This window comes from Orcinus orca, chromosome 3, assembly GCF_937001465.1.
Source record: "Orcinus orca chromosome 3, mOrcOrc1.1, whole genome shotgun sequence".
Lineage (NCBI taxonomy): Eukaryota > Metazoa > Chordata > Mammalia > Artiodactyla > Delphinidae > Orcinus > Orcinus orca.
Window position 1 is genome coordinate 172,695,078 of NC_064561.1, and position 20,849 is coordinate 172,715,926.

General features: G+C 43.9%; 1 protein-coding gene across 1 annotated transcript in view; it reads left to right on the forward strand.

Moving 5' to 3' along the window:
* The window catches only part of ANKH (ANKH inorganic pyrophosphate transport regulator), a 142,297-nt gene that overhangs the window by 74,191 nt on the left and 47,257 nt on the right, over positions 1-20,849 (forward strand). Inside the window, exons 2-4 of the mRNA XM_004274481.3 lie at positions 3,842-4,058; positions 12,969-13,087; positions 16,347-16,430. Coding sequence (XP_004274529.1) covers positions 3,842-4,058; positions 12,969-13,087; positions 16,347-16,430 — 420 coding nt within the window. The remainder of the gene's footprint in view (positions 1-3,841; positions 4,059-12,968; positions 13,088-16,346; positions 16,431-20,849) is intronic.

The following is a 20,849-nucleotide window of genomic DNA, read 5'->3' on the forward strand; positions in this document are numbered from 1 at the left end:
TGCAGCCAACAGGAGCCTCTATCCCACCTCTGCGTGGACCATTTGATGGCTTCCCACTGCTCTTAGAACAAAGCACCGTGTTCTTTGCTGTGACCTGGAATTACCTCAGCATTTTCTTCTCTTCCAAGTCCACCTATTCCCCTCTATTCTCACTGGCTGCCTTTCTGTTCCTTAAGAACACTAAGCCCTCCTGCAGGCCTGTGCCTTCCTCCAACTCTATACAGCTGTTCATTCTTCATCTCTCAGCTCAGATATCACCTCTTTGAAGGGGTTTCCTTGTCTAGTTCATCTGAATAAGCTCCTCCAAGGAAACCCCAGCTCATTAATTTCATTTCTTCAGTACCCATCACAGGAAATGTTTATCCTGTTCGTGTGTATTTCACTTCATTCTTTCATCCTTATCGTTCACCTATCATGTGATCCCCTATCATGTTTAGGTCTGGAGATGTGGTGTGAACCAGACAAAGTTCTCTTTGTGCCCTGGAGCTTACAGTCAAGTGGAGAAGATAGACAGGAAGACAAATAACAAGTAAATAGACAGTATAATGTCAAGTAATGAACATGCTATGAAGAAAAACAGGGTAAGCAAATTGAGACAGACAGGTAAAGCAAACAATAGGTGATGGAAGGAAGTATAAGAACTAATGGCTGATAAGAAAACATCACAAATAAGTGGGCAATGGGTGTTTTATTCAAACTGGTGTTGAAGGAGTAAACTATTATGAGAAAATGAATTTTAAGCCATACCTCACAGCATAAGTTCCAGGAGGAGTGAAAAGCTAAATGCGCAAATGAAACTGTAAACTAGACAAAATTACCTTAGCTAAAGATGGGTAAGAATGACAGAGTCCAAAACTATGGAAAGAAACTCCATGAAATGAAGGATCAACTACATAATAACTTAATATTTCTGGTATCAAAAGAAAATCATAAAATTAGGAAGTGAACAAATTGGGAGCAGTACTGAAAATGGAAATAATAAAAAGGCTAATAATATTAATATAGCATATCTCCTCAATTCTAAAGCTCTTTTTCTTGCATTTTAATGCTTCTTGAAATCAGGATATGTTTTCCCATCACGATGTACATTTAATTTGGCCAATAAAAATGTTAAGTCAATAGTAAATCTTATAAGTAATAACATCTTCATCTTACAATCAAAATGTGATTTCCTTAAAGTGCATACAAATTAGTATCAACATTGAAATTCCTGGCAGAAAATACCTAATTCATTCATTCATCCAACAAATATTTGAGTGTTTATAAGGTAGCAAGGTGGTAGGTGTACAGTGGTAAACAACATAGACATAAATCCTTGCTTTCAAGTGCCTTTTCTAGGCCAGTCATGGGTGGTGCCCTGTACACTACTTATAGACAATCTAAGATCCATTATTTCAGCGAGAATAAGTACCATGGCCAAGGCCACTCAGTAGTTAAGTGGTAGAAGCGGATCTAGTCGAGTCTGCCTGTCTCTAAACCCTGTGCTCTTTCCTCAAATTACCATAATTGTTGAGCTCAGTGGAGTTTTCACACCCAGTCTTGCTGACAGAGCTGTTCTTCCCTGTGCCCTTCTTTCTGCTCTCGTGCCTCAGCACTGGGTTTAGGACTTCATCAAGGAACAGTTGGTGGAAATAGAAAGCATTGCTGTTGATGCCCCAGCCAGAGCTAATGTCTTTCTAGCAAAGAATAAAATTTTGCCAACAAGACGTATAAAAAGACTAATCCTACATTATTTAGGGGCCCTCCTATATAGTTTTAAAACTTGTGCTAATATACAATTTTATCATTTAAGTTCGAACACGTATTTTAGCAATAAAAAGTAAACAGTTTTCAGTCATAGATTGGGGAAGGATGAGAAGGAAAAAGAACAAACCATACACTGTTCTCTATGTCTGAGAGAAACGTAATTAGAAGTTGTATTGAGCTGGGGATTCTGGAAGCAGAACCTGCGTTGGGAAATTCTTGTGCAAGTGATTTATTGAGTGTGTGCTCTCCGGAGAAGGGGAGAGGGAAGCAGTGGGCAGTGGGGAAAAATTAAACAAGGATGTGGTCTTCACTGGAGACTAGCTTCCACCTGATCCCATGGGGAGCTCTGGAGCATGAATTGTACCAGAGTGATCAGTCCCACAGTGAGGCAGGGGAGGTGACCTTTTATACCCCTGTGTCAGCTAGCTTGGCTTCACAAAAAAGAATGAAATAATGCCATTTGCAGCAACATGGGTGGACCTAGAGATGATCATACCAAGTGAAGTGAGACAGAGAAAGACAAGTACCGTATGATATCACTTCTATGTGGAATCTAAAAAAATAACACAAATGAACTTACTCACAAAACAGAAACAGACTCACAGACTTAGAAAACAAACATGGTTACCAAAGGGGAAAGGCAGGGGGAAGAGAGATAACTAAGGCATTTGGGATTAGCAGATACACACCACTATATATAAAATAGATAACCAACAAGGTCCTACTGTATAGCACAGGGAACTATATTCAATACCTTGTAATAACCTATAATGAAAAAGAATCTGAAAAAAATATATATATATACACACATATGTACAACTGAATCACTTTGCTGTACACCAGAAACTAACACAACACTGTAAATCACCTATACTTCAATAAAAATAAATTAACTAATGAAAAGTGTATTACTATACAGAAAGCTGACTCTCCTGCCCAGTCAGTTGCCTGTGCCTAAAGACAGAGGCGATGTACTGGGGACATTTTTAAAATAAAGTTCTTCTTCCTGGACATCCATTCCCACTACCTCCAGTCTCCTTTATTGTCTACTAGGTGGGAAAGTTAGTTTGGAAATGCCATCCTGACAAGGTCACCAGTACCTCAGAGGGTCCCTCATGGAGGATGATTAAAACAGAATATTCTATGACCACATCTTATTATTCAAAACGGTGTATTTGGTTTAAAGATTTTCTTTTCCTGTTTGTCTGCACAGAGATCATGAATCTGTTTCAAGTTAAGATACAGTAAGAATCAGGTGAATAGCATCCATTGATTGTATAATAATTTCCTTCAATACCTATTTTCATAGCATAGAACTTACTTTATGCTGTGAAGGTTACATACATAACAGATACCTAGTATTTCACACACACACACACACACACACACCCCACTTCCTTAAAGGAAAAGAGAAACCATCACCTACTCCATATAAAGTGGCTGACCCATTTCCAGAATGCCTGTTGCTATTATGTAGGTTCAGCCTACAAATAAAATTTAACATGTTAACCTTTTAACCAGAACTTCTCCGAATTATTTTCTGATATTAACATAAAATGCTTGTTGGGTTTTTTTCTATTACTTTCACCCCAGTGGACAGCTATCTCCCCCACAGGAAGATATTTCAAAATGAAGCTAATATGGATGAAAATGAAAACTAATAACTTTTATCAAATTACAGTGAGATTTGCCCTATAAGCTGCTTAGAGTGCCTATGGAAACATGACCTGCTGAGTTTTATTGTAGGAGATATAAGACAGCGTTTCTTATTTATTTATTTATTTTTGGCTGTGTTGGGTCTTCGTTGTGGTGCGTGGGCTTCTCATTGCAGTGGCTTCTCATCGTGGTGGCTTCTCTTGTCGCGGAGCATGGGTTCTAGAGCACAGGCTCAGTAGTTGTGGCTCGCGGGCTCTAGAGCGCAGGCTCAGTAGTTGTGGTACACGGGCTTAGCTGCTCCATGGTATGTGGGATCTTCCCGGACCAGGGCTCGAACCAGTGTCCCCTGCATTGGCAGGCAGATTCTTAACTACTGCGCCACCACGGAAGCCCCAAGACACCGTTCCTAATGCTGTTTGTGGGTTTCTTCCCTCCACAGGCCTTGAACCGGGGCATTGCAGCTGTCAAGGAAGATGCAGTGGAGATGCTGGCCAGCTACGGGCTGGCCTACTCCTTAATGAAGTTCTTCACGGGGCCCATGAGTGACTTCAAGAATGTGGGCCTGGTGTTTGTGAACAGCAAGCGGGACAGGACCAAAGCTGTCCTGTGCATGGTGGTGGCTGGTGCCATAGCCGCTGTCTTCCACACCCTCATAGGTAAGGCTGTTGGCCGTCCCTTAAGAATCTAGCTTTGCTAATTCCTTCTTCCTCTTAATTCATTTTCGTGTATTTATTGTAGTAAATGATTTCTTCCATAATTATTAAATATCAAGACAATTTTAAGGGATGGAAGGCATGGAGTTTGTGCTCCTAGGTCAAGAAAAGAAAATGTCCTTTGTCTGGCAAGCTGTATGTCCCTGGTTCCCAAACCCTGTGTCAGTGAGGAAGGAGTTTCATTAACAGATGAGCAGATCTAGGATTAGCCTTCAGTAAGGTCAAAAAAATGTCAGGTGCTTTTGTTAGAGACAGACATTACTTACTCTTTTCTTTTTTAATTGAAGTATAGTTGATTTATAATGTTGTGTTAGTTTCAGGTGTACAGCACAGTGATTCAGCTATATACATACATATATGTATATGTATGTCATATATATGCAGTATATAGATATGTTCTTTTTCAGATTCTCTTCCACTATAGTTTATTAGAAGATAATGAATACAGTTCCCTGTGCTGTACAGTAGGACCTTGGTGTTTATCTTATCAGACTCAATCTTAAGAATAAAAATAGAATGAGTGTTATTCAGGATTCATTCTTATCAGCAGTGAAAACAAATGAGATTGTTTTATGTATTAAAATTATCTCCTTTTAGGGCCCCATGTTTCTATTTCAGATGAGACTCAATACTCTGGGCATAACATTCTTTCCATGAAACAACAAGAAAATTTTATCACACACAGTGACTGGCCTACGGTTTCACCAAGACCTAGGAAAGCCCCTTCCTTTAGAGCTGGAGTTCTACTTCTGCTGCCTTCTTGGTGGTGATAAAAAACCCTAAGGGCATGATCTCAGAACCCCTTGGCTTCAAAACAGCTCAGCTTACCTGGCATAAAAATTGAATGGCACACCTACTGAACCCAGTTACATAAAGCCTGTGAACAACACTTCACAAACCCATTGTGTGTCTTCAAATTGGCACTGGTTGTATGAGAACCATGAATGTCCGTGAATGAAGAGCCGGGAGATTAACCCAAACCATTTACAGTGTACTCAGATGTCAACTCATGTTTACTCATATAATTGTGAATCTAAAAGTAAATAGACTGAGGCCTTTGTGGTCTTCCTTTTTTTTTTTTTTTTTTTTTTTTTTTTTTGCGGTACACGGGCCTCTCACTGTTGTGGCCTCTCCCGCCACGCGCAGACTCAACGGCCATGGCTCACAGGCCCAGCCGCTCCGCGGCATGTGGGATCTTCCCGGACCGGGGCACAAACTCGTGTCCCCTGCATTGGCAGGTGGACTCCCAACCACTGCGCCACCAGGGAAGCCCCTGTGGTCTTCCTTTTTAATACAACATAGGATTTTGTGCTAAGAAAAATGTTGGCGAGAGGATGCTTCTCATGGGCCAAATATCCAGGCAAAGTGTTGCTATTGGTCATTTCATTGGGGCTCAGAGCATCAGGGCATGGGACAGAGAGGAGATGCCTTTCTTTCCCTTAACTTAAACCCTGAATACTAACTTATCCGCTGAGTTTTAAAGAAAACTTCTGCAGCTACATTTGATCTGGGCCATTTTCATAGATGGTATACGTACTTGAGAAAATTCCATATGTGCAATGAGTGGGTCTAAATAAATTTTTGCCTAAAAAGGAAGATAAATTAGTTTCTTTTGAGCTACTTACTTCCAAATAAACCCAACATTCCCTGTTTTAGTCATACTCAAATGAGACTTTGGGGCTAATAGCTAATTACTAGATGTCAGTAATTAAGGAAAACTTGAGTGTACTGTGTTATTGACACTGTTGGGAGGGACATTTGGTCACTGAAATAAAAATCAAAAATCAAACAAAAATCAAATCAAATCATTTTCCAAGTTAAATGCAAGTTTTTCAATTTTAAAATGGAATCATAAAATCTTACATTTGAACCAAAATGGTTCTACATCCCAGATATATTTAACAATTGCTTTTATCACTGTTGATATTTTTACAATTATCACTTCTTTTCCTTCCAACAAACAAATGCTTTCTACAGTTACTAAGAAAGCAATATCAATTTCTTTCACAGACTTAAAACTCAGATTTTAATGATTTTCCCTCTTCTAGTTTGTTGGCCTCATTTCAATTTTCCGCCTAATGGTTTGATTCTTCTCTTGCCTTCTACTGTCTGCTGCGTCAGGCATCTTTGCTCACCTTCCTTTCTCCTTTTTTTCACTAATCCCGTAAGCTTTTCTATACTCAGATCTTGCCAATTTTCCCCCATAACCTTGACCACAAGCTCCAGGTGGGAGGTTGCTCTCTTGTCATCCTCACCTTTTCCAACATTATTTTCCTACCATCCATAAACATCCCCCCGTTCAGTTTCTACTTTACAATGTGTCACCTACACTAGACACTAAAACCCATTTTCCCATCTTAGTGATGCTAGAAACAGCCACTGACATTTCTACTTTAACAGTCAGCTCTCGGCTGTCTATGCTTGGGACAAGGGAACAGTGACATAGATAAACAAAAAAGCAGCTATTTCAAATAATTTGACTTAAGAAGCCATTGTCTGCTCTCAGGCAGTCTTCCTAATTGTATTTGCTTGGCCTGATACTGAAATGGGTATGTATTCCCCACATGAACAGCTCCTCAGTAGGGCTTAGAGTAAGTACAAGAAGCCGCGTGTTACACGTTCACCAGCTTAGCCCACAGAGTGAGATAGGAACCAGAGTAACCTAGGCTTAAAACCAAATTTCTCTATATTATTTTGTTTAGGTGAAACTAGTCTAATTGCCTGAAACTTTCCTTTTTAGGTGCTATTTCCCTATCTCCTTAATAGATTTATTTCTGTTATCTAGACCTTCTAACTTTTCCATAGCATTTATATAAGGGCATCCAAGAGCATAGAGGAGGAAGAAGTTCTTTCTCTTAGGGATTGGTTCTGAAAGGCTCATGGGGTGGGTCATCTCTTAACTGGCTCTGAAAGTGTTGGTTGTATTCCAGCACAACTCTTTCTGATTTTTCCCTTATCTTTGATACAAGATGGAGTGGAGAATTTGACCCAGTGCTCTAAATGAATATTTTGCTGTAGCCACTTAAGATTACAGATGGTGACTCTTCTTGTCTGTTACATTTCTGTTAATTCTGTCTAACCTCAGGCTCGTGGTTTTAACAAAATCACCGTGTTCTATGCTTTTTCAGTTTAATGGCCAGCTCCTTGGTTTCTTTTTGCTTTGTTTCCTAATTTACCTGTTTATTCATTTTATTCTTTACAATATTAGTTACTTTTCCCAGCAAGATGCCTTCTGTATATTTAATGAATATTTCTCCTTTTTTAGATATATTCAAACACTGATAAAATCCATCCATTTCCCCTTATGATGTTATTAACATGAATGTTTAACTCTAAGCAGACACACCACTAGTATTAGTAGAGCTGACCTTCCTGCTTTGAATGCGGGGGCCTTTGACTAAACAAGAGTGAAAGAATTGCCCTTTGTTTAACTCACCTTGAAAATAGTCCAGTCCCCATCTGTCCTATCCGTGGTCCAGCAAATTACTTATCGAACAAATAGTACGTGCATGTCATTCAGGTCCTACTAATCAAAAGCTGGGTACAGAGGTGAGATAAATATAAAAGATACTCATCCTTGGGGAGGAGAAGAAGTGGGAGGCAGACAGCCGCCACGCATTCATGAATCAGGGAGAATAAAGCAAGAAAATGAGTTCGGTGTTGAATATCACGGGTGACAGGGTGGATGCCCAGCGCTAGGGTGCAGGTAACCAGGTAAAGGAGGTGTGCAGCCTGAGACTATGGAAGAGCCCGTTAGGCAACAGGGACAGGAAAAGGGGGAGAGAGGAAGAGAGAAAGGGAAGGAGAGCAGGGAAGGGCAAAGCAGAAAGAGGACCCGCAGGGAGGGCCTTAGGCATTGAGCTTTGCGGCTGTAGCTGGGTCCCTTGGAGAGCCTGTGACACCAGTGAAAATTTTTTTGTGACATCTCAGGGACAGCTATATTGAATAAAGCAGATTGAGTCTAGTGTTCATGTAAGTATGTTTAATACAGCTTTAACAACAAGGAAGATCTGTATGTTCTTATTTACTGCTTGATAACGTTATGGTCTCTAAAGAAATTTTTAATATTTAGAAAAGTGCAATGTATTTTGTCAGTCTGCATAATCTCCTGGGTTATGAGCTAGTGCTGGGGCAGAGGTACTCTTAAGATATATTTTTTTTAAGTTTGTGTATTCCATGGTACCTCCAGCCATTGGAGAAATCCTGATTCCCAGCATGATCTCTATCTTAGATTTTTTTTTCCCAATCTGGATGAACTTTGACATTTCAAACTTTCAGTATCTACCGATAATCTACCAACTGCTGGAGGATCTTCTCACTTAGAAGGGACTTCAAAGCTAAGCGTCACCAGCTTTGAAAAACCAGTTTCAACTGTAGCTCCTTTCCTTCGCTAACCTGGTGTCACATCTGGGCATCCATTTACTGATCATGGTGAGACATTAGAGGTAGACTCAGGTCAGAGAGGACCAAGAACTCCTTTGTAGGGTCAACTGTTATTGTGTTTGCCCCAATAAAGGGGAGAACTTTCACTAGGTCCTTTTTATTACATTTGCTGTAAATAATGTTTTTTCTTGTGTTTCATATTCATTTTCTCTGATTTTTTTCTCTTTTTGGACCAGACTGGTAAGCCACGCATTCTCTCATCCTTGAGAGATTTGCACATGGTTATGGGTTTCCCCAGACATTTGCACATGGCTGCAGTGGGTCCCACTGATCACACAGGCACTTCCCCAGGAATGTATGGTGCAGATGGTGAGGAAAAGATGCTCCAGAAAATGTACCACCCAAACCTTATGCAATTAGCCAAATGAGTAGACACTTGGAATTGTGTTGGACTGACAGACTTGAAATCTAGAGATCCACCGGCCAGAAAGTTGATATCTATTCTATGTGTACCTGGAGCCTGGCTCGAGATACCCGAGTTGCAGGAGCCTTGGTAAACAGAACACAGTGGGTCAATCCGTAGCACTTGTGAGACTTTTAAACATGGGAACTAAGGCATTAGAATTAGAATAAGGGCTCCCAAATTTGCCCCTTGGCAATGCACATATTATTCTTTTACTAAGAATGGAAAGAGGGCTTTTTCTTCAATTCCCATGGGAAAATTATAGGTAATGAGGCTTATTTTGATTAATACTAAATTTCATGGCATTTTGCAACAAGTGCTGGCGACTCTGGATGAACAAGTTTGAGAACCAGTGATTCTGGAAAGGTCCATCGCTCCATCACCCCAGAGTCTCACGGGAAAATAATTCTGAGGTCAGAGGAGCTAGGGATTTGAATGGCCCTTCCTGCTTCTTGTTTGCGCAGCTCAAAGCTGTCTACCTGTAAATAGGTTAAGTCTGTGTCCTGCTGCAGCCAGGCCATGAACTCCATGTACATCTATTCAAAAACCTTGCTTAATTTTTCTTTCTAATGTCCTACTTTTCATAAGGACTATAAGCTATTTCAGAAGACTCTTGGTAAGGCAGCTTATAGAAGTTGAAGGTTACTAAATGTCATTAAGGCAGCTAGCCTGGTAATTATAGACTCTATGCAAAGTGCTTTAAACAAATTACCCCCAGCCTATACCTCCAGCCAGAAACAGCTCTGGGACACGGGAGGGGAGGGTGAGGCGATACTGGGTGGAAAACAGCCGCTGGGATTTTACTCTCCCAGCTCACAGGGTGGAAACAACCTTTGTAGTTATAACCAGACTCTTCTTCTACTACATATGGGAGGAGTAAAAGGAAGGAAGAAAGACAGGAAGAAAGCTTCTTCCCTTGGCTTCCAAAGTTTTTCTCTGGTAGCTAAAGGAGGACAAGAAGTAAAAAGAAGCAAAAGCATCCTTGGGCCCATTGGTCTCAAAGTACCCCTGGCACCTGGGGACCCTGGAGCTGCAGACTGAACAAAGCAGGGGGGTGAGGTGGGGGAAACATCCTGGCAGAGTCAGAGGCTTGGTCGAGCTCAGCACCCAGCAGTCCTTCAGACCCTGTTAAACTGTAGATGTCAGCTCTTCATTGCTCTACATAAAGGCACTGTTTTTGATGTTTTAGTGAAAATAGTGTAATAAGTTGGTACACTTAGGTATATTCACAGAAGCAGAGAAGCTTATTTATACTGATCCCTATACACTCAGGCCACATGAGCAAACTGCACGCCCTGCTCTCAGCTGTTCAAATTCACACGTCCCTTCTTTTCCTGCCATTACCCCAGAGACTCACGGGAAAATAATTCTCCCCTTCCTAGAAGCCACCTGTATGAGTTTGCTAGGTCTGTCCTAACAGAGCAACACAGACAGCAGAAGTGTGTGGTCTCACGGTCTGGAGGCTGGAAGGTCGAGGTGGTGGCAGTGAGGTTGGTTCCGTCTGAGGCCGTGACGGAGAGTCTGTCCCAGGCCCCTCTCCAGCTTCCAGTGGTTTGCAACGTGCGCTGTCCCTTGGCTTGTGGAAGCATCTCCCCGATCTCTGCCTTCATGTTTTCATGGGCTTCTCCTTGTGCGTGTCTATCTCTGTGTCCAAATTCCCCCTTTTGAGAAGGACACCAAGAGCCCACTCTTCTCCAGCGTGACCCCATCTCAGCTAATTATACCTGCCATGACCTGGTTGTCAAATAAGGTCACCTTCTGAGGTCCTGGGGACTAAGGACTCAGCAAATGAATTGTGCGGGGACACAGGTCAACCCATACATTGCCCTCCAGATCTCAGCCTTTTCTAATCTCAAGGGCCCAGCTTTAGCCATCCAGTCCAGTCCAGTCAGCTGGCGTTTGTATTGGCGCTAACCTTTACCAGGGAATGTTAGTTCCTGAGCTCTTCAGAGCCAGCCCCGGGCTCGTGCACTTGGCATTGCTCTGCTCGCCCAGCGTGGCCGCCTTTACTATTGCCAGTGGTCTCTGCTGGGAGGGGCAGTGGGGTGGGCCGGGTCAGGACCATCTCTGCGCAGGTCTCAGCGCAGTGAACTTGACTGAATGAAAAGGAGTGTACAAATCAACAGCAGCCACGATTTCCAAATCTCGGCACCCAAAGTAAGCTGTGTGTGTGGTCCAGCAACATCTTTATCCCGGCTTTGTGTTTCACCAGCTAATCTCAGGTCTGAATGCACTTCTCACCTCGCTGCCAAGTCGGGCTGGAGGGCTTCCTCCTGCTTTCCAGGATCAGGTCACCCACGTGCCTTCTGATCCAAGCAGGACATCACAGCTGCCTTCCTTGTCCCTGGCCGTAACTAATCCCATTTCCCCAGTCTTTTCTCTTTCTGCCAAGTGCCACCCTCCCTCCTGGATTTCTCTTCTTGCTGCCTCAGTGGTTTTGCTGGTCCCGCCACGCTCCACACCTGCCACCTGGGCTCACCTGGCAGCTCGCCTCTTGGTTTTCACCTCTGCCCTTCCTGGGAGGACTGGGCCCTCCTCGCCTGCATTTGCCTGTCCCACCAGCATTGCATGCTGGGTGTCTTAGCCATTCCAGCCCCCTACCCCTTGAAATCACTTACTTGTACCTCTACCCTCGCTGAGATTTCTATTTATAGACATTTAAATAACTTGGATATCATCCTGAAGAGCACACTTAATCCAACATCCCCATAATTCCAGACTAATCCCGACAGAGGATGGAGGATTATTTCTTTTTACCAGTTTATATGGTAATAAGTCGTCCCCCAAACTTTGAGATGGGGGAAGGGATTCTTATTATTCCACAAAGTGAGACACTAAATTTTATCTCCTTTCTGATTTCAAAGCCTCTGCTGCAGTTGTCAAGTACATGGATATTCATATTTACAAAAGAATGAACACAGCGGGAACACTACTATTAGAGCACTATGAAAACACAAAGATCATTGTTTTCCTATATAGTCTAAACATTGTATCAATGAGGTAGCAAATAGCTGAATATTGTATTTAACCTTTACTAACAATGTCTGCCAGAACGCCTAGCAGACACTAGGAGACCTTTCTCTTTCTTCCTTTCTCTCCCTTTGGCACCAACACATTCATTCAGCCTGTGTTGGTTAAGGCCCATTATGTTCCAGTCACACACTGGTCACAGGTCCTCATGTTGGAGGTACTTGGAAAGCACAGAGATAGCATTTTTCCGCTGGGGAGACTATACCCACAGTTACCACCCTCCTCCCAAAAAAATGATACAAAAGGAATGACAAGCAGTGAAAAGCTAGCTTTAACATTTTTATTGAAAGGTATGTTATCCCATTGATATGTTAAAACACTCACGCATAATCCACCACACACACCTGTAAAAGAACTGGGCAATTAGAACCTAGAGTTTCAACTGTGACCCCTTCTGGGCAGAGGGATGAATGAGACTGTAGACGATTTTCTTCTTTTTGCTCATCTGAATTTTGTAATTTTTGTACCAAAACCCCAATATTATATTTAAAATTGTTTTTAAACTTTTGAGGGCTTCCCTGGTGGCACAGTGATTAAGAATCCGCCTGCCAATGCAGGGGACATGGGTTCGAGCCCTGGTCTGGGAAGATCCCGCATGCCGCGGAGCAACTAAGCCTGTGCGCCACAACTACTGAGCCTGTGCTCTAGAGCCCATGAGCCACATCTACTGAGCCCACGAGCCACAACTACTGAGCCCGCATGCCACAACTACTGAAGCCTGCACGCCTAGAGCCCGTGCTCCGCAGCAGGAGAAGCCACCGCAATGAGAGGCCCATGCACCGCAACGAGGAGTAGCCCCCGCTCGCCGCAACTAGAGAAAAACCCGCGGGCAGCAACAAAGACCCAACGCAGCCAAAAATAAATAAAATAAGATAAATAAATTTATTTTAAAAAAAACTTTCGAGATAAAAAGCTTATGAGGATAATGTTTTCTAAATATTGCCATGTTCTGTTTTGTTTTGTTTTACCTTCTGCAGCATATAGTGACTTAGGCTACTACATCATCAATAAATTGCACCATGTGGATGAGTCAGTGGGGAACAAAACGAGAAGGGCCTTCCTGTATCTTGCTGCCTTCCCTTTTATGGATGCAATGGTGAGTAGAGAAGATCGTTGGCACTGTTTAAAAAACTTACGGTAAAAAATACATAACCTAAACTTCACCATTTTAACCATTTTTATGTATACAGTTCAATGGCATGGAGTATATTCACATTGCTGTGACTCTTCAGAACTCTTTTCATCTTGGGATACTGACGCTATTCCCATTAAACACTGCCTCCCCACCCTCCCCTCCCCCAGCCCCCAGCAACCCAGAAATGGAAATGGCTCCACTTATTCCCCCCAGAAAATGACCAGCACATCCGAGGCTGTCTTCACTGCCCACCACATTTTTTTCCCGATTGTGATAATATACATATAACATAAAACTTCCCATCTTAACCATTTTGAAGCGCCCACTTCAGTGGCATTAGGTGCATTCACATCGTGGTGCTCCCATCACCGCTATCCACCCTCGGCCCTCTCCATCTTCCCAGCTGAGTCTCTGCCCCAGTGAACACTAACTCCCACCCCCGACCCCAGCCCCTGGCTCCCACCACTCTACTTCTGTCTCTATGAACTTGACTGTTCTCGGTACCTCGTGAGTGGAGTCATACAATATTTGTCTTTTTGTGACGGGCTTATTTCACTTAGCAGAATGTCTTCGAGGTTCATGCATGTCGTATGCAGCATGTGTCAGAATGTCCCTCTTTTTAAGGCTGAATAGTATTCCTTGTATGTGTAAAAGCCACATTGGTTTACCCTTTCATCCATCAGTGGACACACCGGGGTTACTGCCACCTTTTGGCTACTATGCATAGTGCCACTGTGAACATGAGTGAGCCAATAGCCCTTTGAGTCCTTGCTTTAATTCTTTGGGGTATATACCCAGTGGAATTGCTGGATCATATGGTAATTCTGTTTTTAATTTTTTGAGGACCTGTCATACTGAGTTCAGCAGCAGCTGCACCATTTTACATCCCCGCCAGCAGTGCAGAAGGGCTTCAACTGACCGCTGACTTTTAACCAGTCCATCTTTTCAGTTTATTTTATGAGAATTATCTATATTTGCCACAAGTTCTGGCAGTAGGCAAGAGAGCTTGTTTGAAAAATTGATTCAAATATAAATTCCTTTCTGATATATTCAGGATCAAGGGATCAGAATAGCTTTCAGATAAACTTACCACTTGTGTGGTATAAGCACCCAAAGCTTTTTAGAATACGACTCGCTTGAATATACTGATAGGATTTTATTACTTTAATAGCCAGCTTTGCTAGATTAGCTGAGGGTGGCTGACTTCCATAGATTAAATTCTTTGTTCTGATACTGAAGAGTTCTCAGAGAATGCTTTTTTCCTATTCATCTGTGTTATAGATATAAAAGAGACTTAGCCAAATATATATATTTATATATTTCCAACAATGTCTAATGCTAGAAAATAAACCTTTTCTTTGGGCTCCATTTTAAATTACCCTTGGAAGGAGACTTTAACATATGATAATCTATATAGGTTTTTCTACCACTCCTTACCTCCAGTTCTATATACATTAGACGTGTGAGATGAATGGAGGTATTGAGGTATGGCATTAGCCCCCAGTCCTCAGAGGAATGATGCAATGTAAAAATGTATGTGGTCCATCCTCTCAGATGTCATCAGAAGTCTTAATGTGCCTGTAGCAGGGTTACGGGGGCAGCCTTCTTGAATCTGACAGCTTCCTACTGGTGGGCCAGGGAGCCTTAGATATCAAACCCTTAGTTTCCACCGGAGGTCCTGATTTTTAGTTGTCATGATATCACTTTAGGTGGAGAATTTGGCCACTGGAACACTTGTACCTGGATTTTCTTTTTCTTGCTTATCACCAGGTGTGTTTACTCTGGTAGTTGATGCATACCCCCTGCTCCCATACCCCCTACCCCAAAAAGAAAACAGCCAAGGGTTTGGAGTGTGTAGAACCGGATTCCCCACAGGGCCCAGGCTGGACTGAGGTAGTACCACAGTGCTTTCAAAGCAGTGAGAGAATTGAATGGAGTGACCTTTTTCACAACCTAAGAGAGTAAAAGCCCAGCTTCTTCAGCAGAGTGCATGATTCTGCTCTAATGTCTGTGCTGGGACTGTGTAAACACATAGAAGAATTACAATTATACAGTGAACTCAGGGAACTCAGGACTAAAAGTGACTCACAGACTCTTTAGTGCCCTGTGTTCCACTTCCCTTCTTTGTTTATTTGCCACGGAAGTTTCCAAAGCTCAGTCTAACCCCAGAACATCTGTGATGGACACCCTTTTCTTCCATGTTTCATCTCTCAACTCCCCCAAAAGGCCCAGTAGTAAGAGATTGCTAATAAAAACCAAAATAATACATATCACCCCAAACACACACACACACGCACACACACACACATGCACACACGTACACACACACACCTTGCAGCATGGCCCTGATGTATTTGTTGGAGAGATAATATTTGCAAATCACAAAGCTTATCGTCCAGACAGCTTTTGGTCAACAAAGGTAGCCTACAAGCCACAATTTGCAAATGTTATCTACGCCTTGCATTTCTTTTCCCATTTAGCACCTTTGGCCCTACGAGCTGAGGAGGAAGTAGCTGTAGCAGCAGCTATAAAGTCTTGACACAGACCTAGGAAATAAACCATACTTGTCTGATTATGTTTAGCTCACGTGAAATGTTATTTCTTTGTCAGTTCAGGTCAGCCTTTACTGGTTAGAAGGATGATGCTTAAGCGGATCCTACTTTGAACTTCAGACCTTCTCCAAACCTGCCATCCCCTGGAACTTTCACTGTCTGTAACCCTTGGAGGACTTTCCTCTTAATTTTCCTCAAAGGCACGAAGTGACAGATCGGATCCCGCCCAAACTTAAAGAGAAGGAAACAGTAGAACCTGATCAGTCAGTGAGTGCCTGCAGTGACGGTAGTAACCCGGATCCAGTTTAGAGCCCTCGTTAGAACATGCTTCACGGATGGAGAATGCTATGCTGTGTGACTCCCACTGGCCCCCCATTCCTGGTATTCAGCCAGGTTTCCTGCCAGACACACAAACCAGTACACTAGTCTGCATAGAACTGGGACCAAATACACACTGTGCAGTCATTGGTTCCACTTAAGTCTCATGTGGTCCTAGCCGCCAGGCTAAGTTACAGTCATTTTACCAATCAAAGATTTATGAAACCTGTGCTGCTAAGGTTGGGGGGTGCGTTTCTATTCTGTTTCAGGAATGCCCAGGGACTCATAATGACCAGAAATAAGCTAATCCCACAGGTGTATCTCATACCCTATTCTCTCCTTCCTGGCAGGCATGGACCCATGCTGGCATTCTCTTAAAACACAAATACAGTTTCCTGGTCGGATGTGCCTCAATCTCAGACGTCATAGCTCAGGTAAATGTGATCCGTGTGTCCATCAGAGCTGCTCAGAGCCCCTTTCAGGTGATGGACAGAACCGGCTGCTGCCTCATTTACAACCATCCGCTCCGCGAGCGTCCCTGCATTACTCAAAACAAACGTGAACTTCCATAAATGCTTGTTAAGTGAATGAGCAAATGGAACCCCCCCCCCCATGATACAAGCGTGTAGGATCTTGCAGGAATGGGTGTTGTAGGAATTTAAATTTACTATCAGAGGTTTTGCCCTTTATTGTTAAGGCACTTGCACGTGAAATGACTCTGAAGTCAAAGCTAGTGGGTGGTCACAGGGTCACTGTGCACACATGGACCTCTGTGTGGCTGAGTCACTAGATGCTAGCTTCTAGAGAATGCACCTAGGAATTATTCTTTATTTTTATTTATTTATTTTTTTTTTTATTTTTTTGCCGTATGCGGGCCTCTCACTGTTGTGGCCTCTCCCGTTGCGGAGCACAGGCTCCAGACGCGCAGGCTCAGCGGCCATGGCTCACGGGCCCAGCTGCTCCGCAGCATTTGGGATCTTCCTGGACTGGGGCATGAACCCGTGTCCCCTGCATCGGCAGGCGGACTCTCAACCACTGCGCCACCAGGGAAGCCCTAGGTATTATTCTTAAATGTTGTTGTCACCTGGGGCTGCCACTCACGCATCATTCTCCCACATTTGGAAAGAATCAGGAAGTCGGCTTCGTCTGAGAACATTATACTTCTGTCCAGTTCCCTGAGGTCTGGCACCAGCCCTGGTTTCCATTCTCCTTCCTGTCTTCTTCCTCCAAAGATATCATGAAAAATTTTAGCAGCAAATTAGATTTAATTCCCATAGTCTGTACGTTAGACTTAGTTCCTACAGTCAGGGGTTTGGAGAACGATTTCTTCACGGAGAAGGAGGTGGACCGATTTCTAAGCTCCCTTCCCAATTCTCAGTTCCATTCTGTGAACATGTCCACACATTTCTTCCTGGTTTTTCCCTTTTGTACACGCTAGTCTTTCAGCCACCTTTTTGAAATAATCTGCTGTTCAACTGTTAGTACCTCCCTAAAGACCAAGAATTAAATTTCCAAATTAATTGTATTTACTCCATGGATCACTATTAAAAGTAATTTAAATTACTTCCTGCTAACATTATTTTGTGTGTGTGAGTGTGTGCACGCGCACAAGCGTGAATACTAGCTAACGTCATTCTTTGATATATCTTTGTTAATTTCTTGGTGAGTTATTAGAGATTTTTTGGCCTGGTCTCACTTTTAATTCATCCTCTGAGGGATGAACTAAACTGCCTTGTTCACTCTAATCACTTAATTTGAAATTAAGGAAACAGCTCTTATGTTTAGCATTAGCATCAGCAACTCAGTGAGAGTTTGTAGATGTGTTATCTCAAAAGCAAAAAACAAAAAAACCCCACCTATCTTCGCCTAAGATAAATATAGCAGCATCGAAGGGTAGAGGAAGAAATCACATCCCTGAAAAATTCTTTGCTAGTGCCCCCACAGCCATTTTCCTCCTTAATTTTTTTTTTTTTTTTTTGTGGTACGCGGGCCTCTCGCTGTTGTGGCCTCTCCCGTTGCGGAGCACAGGCTCTGGATGCACAGGCTCAGCGGCCATGGCTCACGGGCCCAGCCGCTCCGCGGCATGTGGGATCCTCCCGGACCAGGGCATGAACCCGTGTCCCCTGCATCGGCAGGCAGACCCCCAACCACTGCGCCACCAGGGAAGCCCTTCCTTCTTAATTTTAAACCTGGTCCTGGCCGCTGCCTGCTGGGAGGGCTCAAAAGCTCAGAATAAACATAACTGGTTGGTAGGGGCGATGGAAGCTGGATTCAGGTGCCATCTGGCCTTGGGCTTTTCCTGGTGAAGTTTCTGTTTTAAACCTTATAGTTGGAGTTCCTGCCACAATTTGGTTGGGGGAATAAATTCAATGTTTGTTCTTAAGTCTTCTGCTTCCCCTCCCACCCCTCAGCTTCAGTCCTCTCATTACTTGAAAGCATTTGTTAATTACCAGACTTGGTAATGAATAAATAGATCCTAGGCAAAGTCCTTTGAAATACCACCTCGGCAAAGATAGATAGGGAGTAATAATCACCAATGATAAAATGAAAAGAGTTTATAATGCCTTGAATTTCAGTGGCAACTCCCAGGTTGAAAAACTTTTACTAAGCTAATTAATTTCCCATCATAATACAAAAAAAACCTCTTGCTTTGGTTCCAACATGCCGTGCTTTTCTGTGTCACCATTATTGTAATAGTCGTATGTTTTTGATTTATTTTGTGATCATCTAGACTTTCTTAGCTTGCTCAGTATCAAATGAGAATTCTCATGGGGTGTTGGGCCTCAGTGGGACCTCTAGTCCTTTCCCCTTTGTGCTGTCATCAGCCCTGGCCTTCTGAAGTCAGCTGAGATCCCAGGGATGGGATCCCAAGATCCCAGCTGAGTAATCTGGCTGCACTACTCTAGGTCCCTTTGTCTCCTGCCTTTCCATCTCAGCCTTCGGGCAAAATCCCCGTCCTGAACCACCCAATGGTGTGCACCTTGCACCACCTGCACCCAGGTAGCAAGCACTCCAGCAAAAAGTTACACACAGTGGGACAAACTGATCAAAGTATAGATTCATCCTCTCATCACTCACCTCTGCGGACTCTAGTAACCATGTCAGAGGGTCTCCTCCCACTTCACTCTCCCTGGCAGGTGACCTCATTGCCTACCTCACTGAGAAATTTAAACCCACATGCCTACTTTCAGACCCTTGCCTCATCTCCGTTCCCTCTCGCATTCCAGGAGAGGAGGTGTCCCTCCTCTGTCCAAGGCCACTTCTTCCTCCTGTGCCTTGAAGCCTATCCTGTCCTGCTTTCTCAGGAACCTTATTTGATTGGTTATCAGTGACTCCTTCTCTCTCCCCTGGATCATTTCTCTTTGACATGGAAACATGCTCAGACATCTGCCATCTTAACACCATAACGACAGCAACAAGAGGCTTTTTCTCATGTATGTCTTTAGCTACAATTCTCTGTTACGTCCCAGCCACACCTTTTGGAAGGCCAGTTTCCTCTCACTGTCTCCACTTTTTCACTTCTCTTTCTTCCTTTTACCTACCCCACGCTGACCTCCACTCCCATCAGTTCGCCCACACTGTTCTCACTAGTGACCCTCTTGCCACTGAATCCAGCGGGCACTTTTTGTTGACCTCATGGATGTCTCAGCAACTCTTCACTCTGTTGACTGCGCCTTCGTCCATGAAACATCCCTTCCCATTGGCTCTCACACCACCACGTCCTGGTTTTTCTCCTGCTTCTGATGGCCGAGCTCATCTACTGAGGGATCACCCCTCCCACCTGAACTCTCAGCGATGCCTCCTGACTCGGGCCTGCCCCTCTGCTCTGGCTCTCCTCCGTCCTTCCCCCCTGCGGCCACAGGGATCTATTCTCAGTGAAATGCTGGCCATCTCACCCCCTGCCTAGAACCTGCTTTAGAATCACCTCCTGGTGTCCTTGAGATAAAAAGCCAAAATCCTGATCATGGTCTACGAGGTGCTGAAACCCCACAGGCTCTGCTTCTTCCCCAGCCCCGTCACTCTCCTCTTGTCCCCTTGCTCTCTACCCTCCAGCCACTGGTCCTCCCTTGCGACCAATTCAATGTGGCCGAGCTGCCTCCCGCTGCGGGCTTTGCCTGGCTTCTGCCCGGAAGGAGATGCCCTGCCTCGGCTTGCCCCACCTAACCCTGGCTCCTGTCGGCCCCTGCCGGCTCCTGCCAAGGCATTGGGTCTCGGCTCAGTTACACCCCACGTGGGGCGCCCTCCCTCGCCCCACAGCCTGGCTCTCCCAGCACCACCGCCCTCTGTCCTTCACAGGCCTTTTCACAGGTTGATTACCATCTCTGCCTTCCCCACTAGGCTGTCAGCTCCAGGAGAACAGAGCCTGGGACAATCTTATCTATCATTGAATCCCCAGCACCCAGGATGGGGCCAGCACGTAGCAGGCTTTCCCTGGGAAAATCCTCACCACTGAGGCAGTACGTTACCTGCAGAAAATAGTCCGACAAGGTTTTGATGACGGTATCAGAATCAAAAATCTTAATTCTGGATTGAATTGCAAAAGGCCCAGGTGTTATTTTAAGTGGATAAATGATACAACCCCAAGCGAAGGTGTAAGATGTGTGGCATGTGTTGGACCACCTGGCATCAAGCTATTAACGACATGAGGGAGGCTGAGAAAATCTTCACTTCGGCCTTGATCGCTACCAGCCCAATGCCTCCTGCCCGCCCTCTGCCACACTCCAGCCTGCTGTGCTCCTCGGGCCACTTTCCTGTCATCTCCACACCTCCCCCTCCCTTTTCCTTCACTTCCAGATCCCCTTCCTTGGTCCTACTCGTCTTGCATGGCCATCCTGATGGCGTCACCGGAAGCC